The sequence below is a fragment of the Triticum aestivum genome, chromosome 7B (genome assembly GCF_018294505.1).
Source record: "Triticum aestivum cultivar Chinese Spring chromosome 7B, IWGSC CS RefSeq v2.1, whole genome shotgun sequence".
NCBI classification, from domain to species: Eukaryota; Viridiplantae; Streptophyta; class Magnoliopsida; order Poales; family Poaceae; genus Triticum; species Triticum aestivum.
In genome coordinates, this window is record NC_057813.1 from 101,738,868 (window position 1) to 101,751,375 (window position 12,508).

General features: G+C 44.4%; 1 protein-coding gene across 1 annotated transcript; it reads right to left on the bottom strand.

Annotated features, from left to right (window-relative positions):
- Nucleotides 1-2,635: 2,635 nt before the first annotated feature.
- Nucleotides 2,636-3,538, bottom strand: LOC123162530 (bZIP transcription factor RISBZ5). The gene has a single exon (XM_044580309.1). It carries the CDS (start codon nt 3,470-3,472, stop codon nt 2,801-2,803), a length of 672 nt encoding a protein of 223 aa, XP_044436244.1. The 5' UTR covers nt 3,473-3,538; the 3' UTR covers nt 2,636-2,800.
- Nucleotides 3,539-12,508: the final 8,970 nt, after the last annotated feature.

Below are 12,508 nucleotides of genomic sequence, written 5' to 3' on the forward strand. Positions count from 1 at the left end.
GCCGACCGGTCGCGTCTACTGCCGGCCCGAGGCGGAAGGCTGGCGGCAGGCGCCCGGTCACCGCACGCGCGGCAGTGGAGGGCGCGGACTACGAGGCTACCAGGCGGGCGGCACGAGATCTGCCGCGAGTAGTCGGCGCCTGCATGCACGCCGCCATTACTGCAATGCAGTTATTGCACGACGATACGGCCGTCCGCGCCACGTCCACGCGTATGCCCCACCGGTCAACGCCGACTTTTTTTAAAAAAACACGCCCTCACTGCTGCCAACTGCTCGGCTCGGCTCGCGCCCTCACGACTGCCAAGCCGCTCGGCTCGTCCCGCAGCCGCGTATACACAGGTGCACGGGGGTATCGCCGCGGACGCGCGGGGCCAATTTTTTTTACATAAGACGATCGTGCCCCTGGCAGTGAAGGGGTATGGGTGAATCTCAGCCCTTGATGTGTTTAAGGGGGGTGTACCGAAGCAGAAGTGAAGTTGATTTCCTGGCTCCGCTCTGGCGCTGTCAGTGGAGCTGCTGCATATGCAACATTTTTCCTGCTCCAGTTTCACCATCCCGTGGACAGGAGATGCGCCTGTCTGTGACCACTGAATAAGCAGGCGCAATTGCTCTCTGTTTGCTCCAACTGTTCCGGAATTTCAGTTACTTGGTGGCCGTTTACACGTTTAATTGTCGACGGGCATAGTGATAACTAGCTTCTTCTATTCTACTACCTCTGTGCGATTTCTTTTCCAACTTTTATGCCAGCATACTGATACAGTGATACTGATATCGATATTATTCCTCCAGAGAGATGTTTTTTCAACCTCTTTACCTGCATCAGTGGTCACGTCCCCGGGCTTTGCATATTTCCCTGCTCCTCTGCTGAACCCTTTCATGTGAAGGGCACCGGTATATTGTCCTGAGATATTCTGTTCCCGGTGCCGACACTGCACCGCCTATAATGCCCGATTATTCCGGCGCATCGATCTGCGTGACGTCGATCCATGGCAAGCTTTAATTTCCAACCTGGAGCACCACCTGAAACTTGAGCAAACTGAAGCTTCCCTTCCCATCTTTCATGCAACTGCAAGTTGGCTCCTCTCGGATGGTTTGGTTCGGTTTGTTGAAGTGCTCCTGCACTTTCATGCTGTTCCCCCTTGTTGAGTTGAGGAAAGCTCCGTTGCCACCACACGTCCACACCACCGCGTAGTTAAACATTGCATAGTGGATCGAGTGCAGTGGTGCTTGTTCCACCGTGCGCTGCCTCTTTTGAGCGCTGTTGCTTGGGCCCTGTGTGATGTGAGCATCTCACCCCTGGTGGGAAGTTTTTCTCCCTTGTGTTCACACATACCCCCTGGCAACTGGTATCCAGTGAGCTGATGCTGAACCCACACTTGCACCAACACTTGCACTTGCAATGGATCACCTGTCTCTGGATTTGTTTTGGCACTTCTCTGTCTTGATTCCTTTTCTTTTCTTCAACTGAGAATAATGATGCATTACACTAACACTTACACTCCGAGCTTCTCTTCTGAAAATCTTGCCATTTCTCTTTAGTTCCAAATTCTCCAGCAGCCCAAACTAATGATGTCCATGGCAAAGTTTCCAGGCAGGTTTTGGTGAGAATTGCTTCATCATATATAGATGGAAGTACCTGTTTGTTTGGAAGGTATACTGATCATCCAACAATCTTGAGCAAAAGAACAATCCCAGAATAGGTGCACTGAAGTTTCTTCGGTTCTCTCATTACAGAAAGCACAATCGTAACAGCCAAGATGCATGGACCTTTTTTAGGAAGGTTCTTGGTGTTGACACTGTCATCCAGGAGTAGCCAATTTTTTTTTTCCACAACCATTTGAATAGACAATATGCCTCCTCCTAGTTTTTAGGCATTTTCCCTTGGCAAATCCACTTGTCCTGTGCTTGAAGGTTTCCATGCTGCAATACCAACTCCTGAAGCTCATTGTCCATTTGGATTAACAAAACATTCACACCTATGCATGCACATGGCAATGGAATTTATATATTGTGAAAAAGCATGCATGCATAGATTTGTTTTGCGGCATGCATGCACATGTTACTGTGCTTTTGCTCAAGATTCTTGGGAACATATCCCACAAGCATCTCAGTGAATAGGATATGTTGTGAGATCTTGATGCTACATTCATATGCCAAAATTGCTAGATACATATGTCGAACCTTGTTCGATACAACATTGCAAAACTATAGCATGCTATGGGCGACTTAGCTGCCCAAGAAAAGCAGCTGGTAGGTACGTAAGTCGGCATCAACGAAGTAGACGATACATTAGCAATCACAAAGCACTACATACAAGTTGAACTCATGACATCATCAAGTGGAAGGCAAATTTCAAAATAATAATCATTAAATTTCATAAAGAAAAGTGGAATGCACTATATATTTTCCCCTTGTAGTTCACCCGCATTATGGAAAGCTAAACACTTGTCGTTCTCACCGGTTTTTGATCCTTCCTTGATCTCTCACTCTCATACTTTGGTCTTGCTACTGTTGTATTGGTTTCATTCATCACAAGCTTTGCAACTTGCAAATATATAGCACTACATCCTATCCATGTTAATTTATCGACACAGGATAAGTACCAAAACCTGTTACACAAAACATATTCCTGATAGGGAAACTGATTACAGGGTGCATGCATGCATGACCCCAGCCATCGCCATTAAATAATCATTTATCATTATTCAATAACACATGCTCTTATAATCTTATTATTGATACAGTAGTAGTTATCCTCTAAAAATTTGGGTGGATAATATATATGAGTAAAAACAACATTTCATTCGATAGAAGCTGCAGCAGCTGTGCTGCTCTTGCATGGCTCCGAGGAGCGGCCACTGTGATTGCTCGAGGCCGGAGGGGAGGAGGAGGCGGCCTTCTTCTCCGGTGCCGATTGCTGCAACAGCTGCTCGAGCTTCTCATTCAGTTTGGCCTTCTCGTCCCTGAGCTGGGCGCTCTCGCGGCGGGCGTCGGCGCACCCGCGCAATGCGCGGTTGAGCTCGTCGAGGAGGCGGCGGTTGGCTCCGCGGAGGTGGGTGACCTGCGCCCACAGCTCGCTCAGCTGCCGCTGCTTGCGCATGCGCGACCGCCGCGCCGACTCCCGGTTCGAGACCATTCGCCGCCGCCGCCTCTCCTCCTCTGCGGCGCCAAATCCAGCGCCAGGACCGCCCACCTGGAGGTAGTTCCCGCCACCGGCGTCGGAGCCCGAGCTGGGCGAGCCATTGCCGCCGGCGAGGTGAGCCGCTTCTTCGAGTAGGATAGCGTCAAACTCAAAGGCTGCTGCCACGTCGTCGTCGCCGGCAAGTAGAGCGGCAGGATCGAAGGTGGGCGGGAAGTAGGCTTGAGGTGGCAAGGCCATGTTCATGTGGTGGTGGGTGGTGAAGGAGGAGGAAGGGTTTGGGGGCGGGAGGAAGTGGAAGCTGGCAACCTCGCCATTGTTATGGTGGTACATGGTCCTGTTTCTTGTCTCTTCTTTGCTTATGGCAGCTTCTAGTGTAGTAGCACTAGTAGATCTTGTTTGTTGGCTATGGCAGACGAGGAGAAGAAGCCATGGCCTTTTATAGTGTGGCACAGTGCCTTTGTTGCCCAAGAGAGAAACAATGCCTTCTCTTCTCTCTCATGTTGGGCTGTATCATGTCATCCTTTTTTTTGTAGCCTGAGAATCTTATATGGAGCTAGAGTTCGGTAGGTAGCTTAAACATCTACGGCCGGGCACTCCAAACCCGCCTTAAACGCTCGAGCGGACGACCTAATCATAAAATTTTAACCTAGACAGACGCCTCAAACGGGTCTCAAACGCCGGGCTGACCGGCACTCCTCATATCAAACCCAAATATGGGGCGGATATGGAGGCGCCTGGGTATTTACCTACACACTGTTGGATAAAGCTAAATGAGCAGTATGTGTGGGACGACATGATCCATTGACGAAAAATTTGTTGGACATCTGGTTAATGTAGTCAAATTTGAGACATTGTTGCACTAGACTTATTCGCATGCTACGTATGGATCATTTGTGCTATATTTAATCCAAATTTCGATGAATATCAATCGGTTTGCGTGAATTTCAGTCTGTTAGTTGAAATGCGGTTCGAAATGTATGTGACTGCGATTGGATGGTATCCTTCCACATCTATTTGTTCATGGACGGATGCAGAAGGAAATTTGCGGGTTACCGTTGAAGATGCCCTAAGTGCATCTACATAGGTGTTACTCTCCTAGATTGTTCTTTGTGTCATCCATAAGTATGGGCGAGGTTAGTGAGCATCTAAGGGCACTAGACCTGTGCGCTGTGTATATCTTGGCTTATTAGTTACCAAGAGAATATTTGCATGGATGCATGACTTGACCCAAGTCAGTCTCGTCGGGCAGGTGAATTTAATCCCTCCATGTTTGTCCATGCCAAACTCCGCCTGTTGCTTTTACATATTATCCTTGTGATACCTTGCTTTCGGTAACCAACTTTTAATTATTTAATCAACAAAGCAAAAGCCATTTATGCAACATGTTGCGTGTAAACTTACAAGTGATAGCCAAACACAAAATATCACAGTATTCTCGCGCTTGCATTTTTTTGGCTGCCATAGTTCAGGGGTTTGAATACGATTATCGAATTCCAGTACTACTCGGCAAACCGGAGGGAGACGCACCCACCTAAATATGGCCCCATTTAAAAAAACAGTGATTGGTCTAATTTACAAGGAATCTGGATAAAAAACAAATAAAACACCATGTTTATAAGAAAAACAGGGTCAAAAGACACGAAAACAACAAAAACGCGCACCACACAACATTAGGCAATAGTTGCACAAAACACATATCTGTCTTAAATTTGTCTACATACGAATGTATCTATTCACATTTTAATGTTAGATACATCCATCTAAATAAATATAAGACAAGAATTTTGGGACGGGGTTCTCAAAAAAAAATTGGGACAGAGGGAGTACAACGAACCCGAAGTTGCCACTCCGACGTCCCTCGGCCCACTCACACGCGAGCCATAATGTCGCATGACTTGGACATCATGTAGCCTTATCATATGAGACGACCGCCCTAGTCCATGAACGTTGTGCCAAACAACCGGAGGTGTTGCCCGACTTACCAGCGGGACCGAGTCCTTCGACCGCGACAACCGGAGCGACAAACTCACTATCTACCTGACATTAGGCCACCACTCATGATCCTTCCGATGCCATTGTCCCGATATAGCACCACCCGCTCTCATTCTTTCTTGCGAGGAAAACTTCTGATCTATCATCAACTGTCAAGGTAGTTCAAAAGACACCAGAAGTAAAAATTACATTGAGGTTCGTAGACCACCTAGTGAGGACTAGAAGCACTGGAGCGAACCAAAGGTGAGTAGCCGTCATCGCCCCACCTTCATCAAAACCGGACAAATCTTATTGTAGTAGACAGTCAAAAAATTATCATGCTAAGGCCCTACAAAAATGAAGTCTTCCCACATACAAGGACCGAAATCCACTGTGACTCCACCGACCACAACGCTGGTGGTAGGCACAGAAAACCCTAGCCGTAGGTGCCCTTCTCATTAGCGAAGGGGTACCCAATTCTCCAGCACCGCTCTCCAACTGGAACGCCTCACGATCCGGGCAACTAATGGTGCATTATTTTTGTTTTTTTATATAGGTAACGTCGCATTATTTGTGGTAGAGGCTGCAAACTGGATTTGGATGAGAAGAATGACGCCATCCAAGTGATCACTTTGTGCAAAGGCAGCTGGGGCGACGAAGCTTTTCTATGATTGAAGTGACTGTCCACTACAATGGCCCCACTGTCGAGCAGCAATACGTGTACGCCATACGAAGTGGATAATCAGGGAATGGTTGCAGTTCCGCCGCGGCTAACACTGTTTTTTAAAAACTCTATGCTCAAATCAAGATCGTGCAAAGTGTTGCATTTGCTTGTGAATCAAATATCAAAGCATTGGAGTCGGCCGGAGGTACATGATCCAAGTGAGAAACGAACCCATGAAAAGTAAGTTGACTTGCAGCCTCAACTGGAACTTGCCGGGGTTTTCTTTATGTGGGACGTTTTTAAGGAGATTCCGCAACATGTGGTAAAGTCCAAGTGTCATTAGGCAGATACTTAATTCATTATGCTAAATAAAAGCAGATACTTAGTTCAAATTGTCAAATTCTTATTGGCCATGACACATCGCAACTTTATACTCCCTCCCTTATTATTTAATCCGCATATTAGGTTTGTCTAAAGTCAAACTTTATATACTTTCAACAAGCTTGTAAAAAAATCATATGCACCACCAAATCAATACCATTTGGGTTCATCATTGCATATATTTTCACATCATATAAATTTCTTACTGTAAATGTTCATAATGTTTTCTACAAACTTGGTCGAACTTTATAAAGTTTGATTTCAGTCAAAGCTAATATGCTGAGTAACAACATGATTGGTTTGATGCCAAATGTTGGCATTGTCAAATATTGGCAATATCAAGATTTGCCAACTATTGGCAACTTTATGTGAGATAGGCAAGACAACTCGGTAACGAACCAAGTAGTAGCCAATATTTGGCACAATGCCAAATATTGGCATGCCAATTTTTGGCACCAAACCAATTATGCCCTAAATAAAACCGGAGGGAGTATTCCACTAAATGAAGTGCAGATGAAAAAAAAAGAGTAGATGAAGTCACCGATCAAAATAAAGGTTGAGTGGTGACATTTTTTTGTTTGTTTTGCAAATAGGAGTGGTGACACTAATTAACGTGCATGCAGCTGTGGACGAGGATTTGCGGCACACAAGTGCAGGGCCACTCAGGTCCCTGATGCCGGTTTTTTATTTTGGCTTCTGATTTCATATTCGTGTTTGTCGTGACCAGTGCTTTGAAATAAGATCTATTTTAAATATATTTTGGCAACTTCCAAAAAATATGTTAAGTTTCAATGTTGATATTTAGTACGAGCGATCGATAGAAATCAATTTTTTTGTGTCTACGCCGACAGAAAAAATTGCTTAAAATTATATCTCTGAAACTTGTTGAAACTTGGCATTTTTAGATGCAAAAACAATAAGTTTCATTGTTGAAACATAAAGCTTTTTGAGAGATTTTCCTGTTTTATTGTGCCCGAGATTCAACTACCTTGCGAATTGCGAGGCAAATCAAGCGGACGGCAGGGCTTGGCTGCGAATTTCCGATGTGACTTTCCTTTGTAAACGAGGGTTGATATGGTCATAGTAATTCTGATATTTAATTTCCAAATTGTAGAGAATATAGTAATGTACTTCCTCTGCCCCAAATTATAAGATATTTTTGGAGTAGGCTATTCTTTCTGGTAGGTCTCAAAGCATCTAGAGCAGGGTGCCTCAAACCTGTCTCAAACGCCTGGATGGACGGTCGGAAGGATGGACCGGTTATTGACCGGTAAAAAAAAGGTGATCAAGCCGGGCGTCTCAAACCGGCCTCAAACGCCTAGGCTGACTGGCACCACTCATATACAACTCAAATCTAGGATGGATATGAGGAGGCATGAGCATGTCCGCCACGTCGGATTCGACCCACGTTGGCCAACCCCAACCCCACATGTATTCGTCCACATCCACTCCCCTGACGAAACCCTAGACACTCCACTTCCCTCCCCTCTGCCCAAACTCACTCCCAGCGAACTCCAGCCTTCTTCGCCATGGCAGGCAGCAGATTAGAGTCCTCCGTCAGGCGATCTGTGAAGTGGGACCTCATCCTAGCCGGGTCCTGGGAGGAGATGGTCGTCCGCATTGCGGTACACCCCACCCGCAAGAGAATGCCCGACAGGGGTCGGAATCAATCCGCCGGGAATCCATAGCGTCCGCCGAAATGGTGCGTGGATCTAGCGTGCATCGTGTCGTCGCTGTCTCGGCGGAGGCTTTCTAGCATCCGAACACCATGGCAAATGCGCAACCCCTTCGTTGGTGCGCCGATGATGAGGCCACCCGTGGCCCGTCCGCTGAGGGTATGGTGCGGTGTGCCCATCGTGCAAGGTAGAGGACGTGGGAGGCCACGATAGCCCTCGCGGACGACATCAACGAGGCAGCGTCGCACTCTCCTGCGCCTAAACGGATGGCATGCAACCCCGGGCAGCGCAACCGCGTCGTGGTGGACGTGCCGGCCTCCCCGAACAAGACGGATACATCATCGATCTCACATTGAATGACATCGTGAAAGCTCCGGGCTCCGACGAGGAAGAGTAGGGCATTGAAGACGGTGGCACCTCGAGTCCCGTGAGCCAGTGTGTGTCCCATGTCTTACTCTACCTCGTTGACGGCCGGAGCAACACTTCAAGCGGCACAACCGGCCGCCAGACATGGGCACGATGGAGCCGGATAAGCTCTGTTTATATCAGGTTGTATGTTGCATGTAATTGTATGGATTTGATATTTTGTAATCGAGGTATCCAGTTGTGGAATTATTTTTTTAGGTGTGACCGATCACTGTTCTCACAAGGTTATTAGATTCGACCACTGCGCAGCTATTTTCTTGTATTCTCTTAAGATACCAAATATTCGTTGGAATTAACTGGAGCTTTGCATATTAATTGATCATACAACAAAGTATCTGGGATCAGATGGAATGCCACTAGGAACGGGAGAAGAACATGTGCCAAATATTCATAGGAATTAGCTGGAGCTTTGCACATTAATTGATCACACAGCAAAGTATCTAGGATCAGATGGAAAGCCACTAGGAACGGGAGAAGAACATATGCTCCTAGATAGCACTTAGAGTAACGCAAAAGTAAGTGGAGCCTTATGCATGTCGGAGTAGACTCTGAGCACACCAACCGAACGACCCCGGCCGGATATCTTGTTTGCGTACTAAACCAGAGTTAGCATCTACGTACTTACATGCCACCATGATTACTAGTACTAATAACACTGCCGAATCTAAAAATAAGCATTTTGCGGCACCTCTGATTTGAGTGGCACCATGCCGTCATGCACGTACGCTCTCTCCATTGAAGCAAAGTTGCAGAAGGCTACGAGTGAAGGTAAGGAAAAGAAACCCCATCAGTGGGGGTTCATGTGCTGGCTTGTTGGGTAGTTCAGATTCCAGATTTGATGCACCATGTCGCCACATCTATAGTAGCTGCATCAATTCAATTGCTTTCAATCACTATTGAAAATGCTAAGGGTACGCTCAATCACATGAATGCTTAAGCCACGGTATCAGACAGGGTTCGTCCATTTTTCATGCTCTCAAATCTCAATCACATGAATGCTTAAAGAAACTCAAGTGTTAATTAGTATTATTTTTCTCCGCGCGTTTTCTTTCGTTCCCCTTGACGGCTAGGGCAAACTCTTCTCTTCAGAATTCATGGGTGAGCCCATGGATTCACCTCCGCTCTGCCCGTCGCTCCGATGGCCACTAGCAGTGAGTGGAATCCCGGTGCCTTCCCTCCGATGGCCACTAGCGGTGAGTGGAATCCCGGTGCCTCGCTCCGGTTAGTAGTTTAGATTAGGGATTTTAAAATTCTTGCAGAGATGATGACGCTTTTCTTCGAATTTGTCTTCCGGGCTCCAATCTTTCTCGAGTTTGTCCATCTCGACGTAGCAAATGGAGTTTTGACGAAGATTCATATTGTCTCCTTGGGACGGTTTCTCGTCGTGCATGCACGATGGCGAGATTTGATATCAGTTCCTTGAGATCTATTCAAGGGTTCAACGACGACGACTGCGGCTCTAGGGTGTTGGGCACGTACACGATGATTTCCCGGCTGTCATCGACAAGGTCAAGCCAACTTTGGTAGGGGAGCGATAACAACAATGCGTCGGGGGCTTGTTCGGTGGTAGTGGTTCTTCGGTGGTCTAAAGACCTTAATGTAATTTTTATTATGTTTGAGGTGCCTTGAACTTCTGATGAACTTTTATGATAGATCTGGATCTTGTTCATTAGAAAATAGTAAGTATTGTTTTTCTTTGAATGGTAATACCTGACACAAAGGATTAGTGCAAAGATAATAACTAGGGACTTCTACTGCTTCATGAGAAAGAACACATATCCTCTATAACACTAAGCTCCCTAGTTTTAAAGAGCCCATATTCAATTAAGGTCTCCAATTAGAATTAGGTCACCCGATTTTGACCAGGTCAACAATTTCTCAAAGCTCTTTCATTCAATTCTTTTATACCATGCACTATGCTTCCTAAAATTTTAAGGTCTCACAATTAGTTGAGGTATTCAATTTAGAATTGGGCCAATCGATTTTTACCGGATCAACACTTTCTCAAGCTCTCCCATTCAATTCTTTTAATTCACCATGTTCCCTAATTTTGAAACTCTTTCATTCAATTGAGGTATTCAATTTTGGATTTGGTTTACGATTTTAACCGGGCCAATAATTTTTCAAATCAATCGGTGCCTCCCGGCCTATAAAAACCATATCAATCCCGCGCACCCTCCCACCACCTAAAAAAAGAAGCGCCATCATGTGATATTATAACACTAATATAGTAGTACATATGACCACAAACACAGAAATTTTCCCACATAAATATAGGTTGGTTAGCGGATCACAAAATCACGCCACGAAAGGCCCACCAAATAACCGTGTTATAAACAAAAATAAAGCACACTCTATCATCTCCCCACCAGCCAAACTAAATATTCTATCGGTCAAAATATAAGGGGTATTAGTTTTGTAGAAAGTCAAATTTCTTTAACTTTGACCAAGTTTAGACCAAAAGATCGACATCTACAATAGTAAACTAAAAGGTATGGAAATTCATCATTTCATGATAAATTTAAAATACCAATTTGATATTATGGATTTTGATATATCTCTCCATAGATTTGATCAAATTTACACAATTTGAATTTTCAAAGAAATTCATCTTATATTTCGAAATTGAGTGATTTTTTTTGAAGAAACCCAACAACACTAATGGCGCAGCGAAGCGCACCCAACCCTTCTAATACTATATTATATCACTAAGCTCCCTTGGATTGGAGGCATCACAATCAATTGAGATCTTCAATTGGAATTTGCTCACCCAATTTTGATCGGGTCAACAATTTCTCAAAACACCTTATACAATACACTATGTTTCCTAATTTTTAAAGCTTCACAATTAATTGAGGCTTAATTTGCAATGGGGTCACCCAATTTTGACCGAGTCAAAAATTTCTCAAGGAGCTCCCCCATTTAATTATTTAATTATCTATGTTACCTTTTAAAGCGCTTCCATTCGATTGAGGTATTTAATTTCATATTGGTTTTACGATTTTGATTGGGCCAACATTCAAATCAGTCAGCCGCAACCGGCCTATAAAAACATATCAACCCTCACAGACTCCCCCAGAAAAAAGGCGCTACCATGTGATACTATGGCATGAATATAGTACAAAAATATGAGATGATTAGCAGATAACACACAATCACACCACGAAAGACCCACCAAATAACCGCATTATAAATAAACATAAAATACACTCCATCATCTCCCCTACCGGCTAAAATATTCTGTCAGTTTCAACATACAAGGGGTATTATTTTTTGGAAAGCCAAATTTCTTTAACTTTGACCAAGTTTAGAGCCAAAAATATCGACATTCACAATATTAAAAAAAATGAAAATTCATTTCATGATGAATCTAATAATGCCGATTTCATATTATGGATTTATAAATATTTCTCTACAAATTTGATCAAACTCAAAGAAATTTAACTTTTCAAAAAAGGTAATACACCATACATTTTGAAATAGAGTCACCATACCGAAGATGAAGCCACCTGGGAGCGAGAGGAAGATTTATTGAAGGACCACCCTCACCTATTTTTTAGCCAACCCGAATCTCGAGGACGAGATTCATCTTAAGGGGGGTAGGTTTGTAACATCCCAAATTTTCAATTTCGAATGTTATACATTAGATCATCATAGAATATCATATTTTATTGTATTTTGGCTTGATCCTAGAAATTATACGCGACTCAAGGACCCACGGAGAGAGTTGGGGATTTCGTTATTTTCATATTTGAGTTTTCTTAAATTTTGAAAATAGGATCATTTGATTTTAATTATTTTATCTTGAATTATTTCAATTATAAAAATGAGGGAATAAAATGACTTTCCCAAAAAAATAAATATTGAGGATTTAATAATAAAGTCAAATAAGATTTTATTTTGGAGTTTTATCGCTATTTTATTTGAATTAGGAAATGCGTGTTTTTCAAAATAGCATTTAGGCCCCAAATAAATGTTCATCTTGTCCGGCTTATCTTTAGAGGACGGGGAAAATTTATTTCGCGATTTTTGGAGTCCGTTTAGTATTTCTTTTATTTCTTTTTCTATGGGTTCGAATTATTTAAAAAAAATAACGAACCGACTCGGGCCGCCGTGGGTGACTCGGACACGTCCGCCGCCCACCTTTATAAGCCGCTCACCCCACCCAGTCGGCCTACCAAGCCCGACCCCGCCCGAACTCTAACCCTAGCCAGCCACCATCACCGCCGCCGGCGCCGCCGCCTCCCG

Excerpts from the sequence above, each read along its gene's own strand:
- LOC123162530 (XM_044580309.1), bottom strand. The coding sequence starts at position 3,472 with ATGTACCACCATAACAATGGCGAGGTTGCCAGCTTCCACTTCCTCCCG.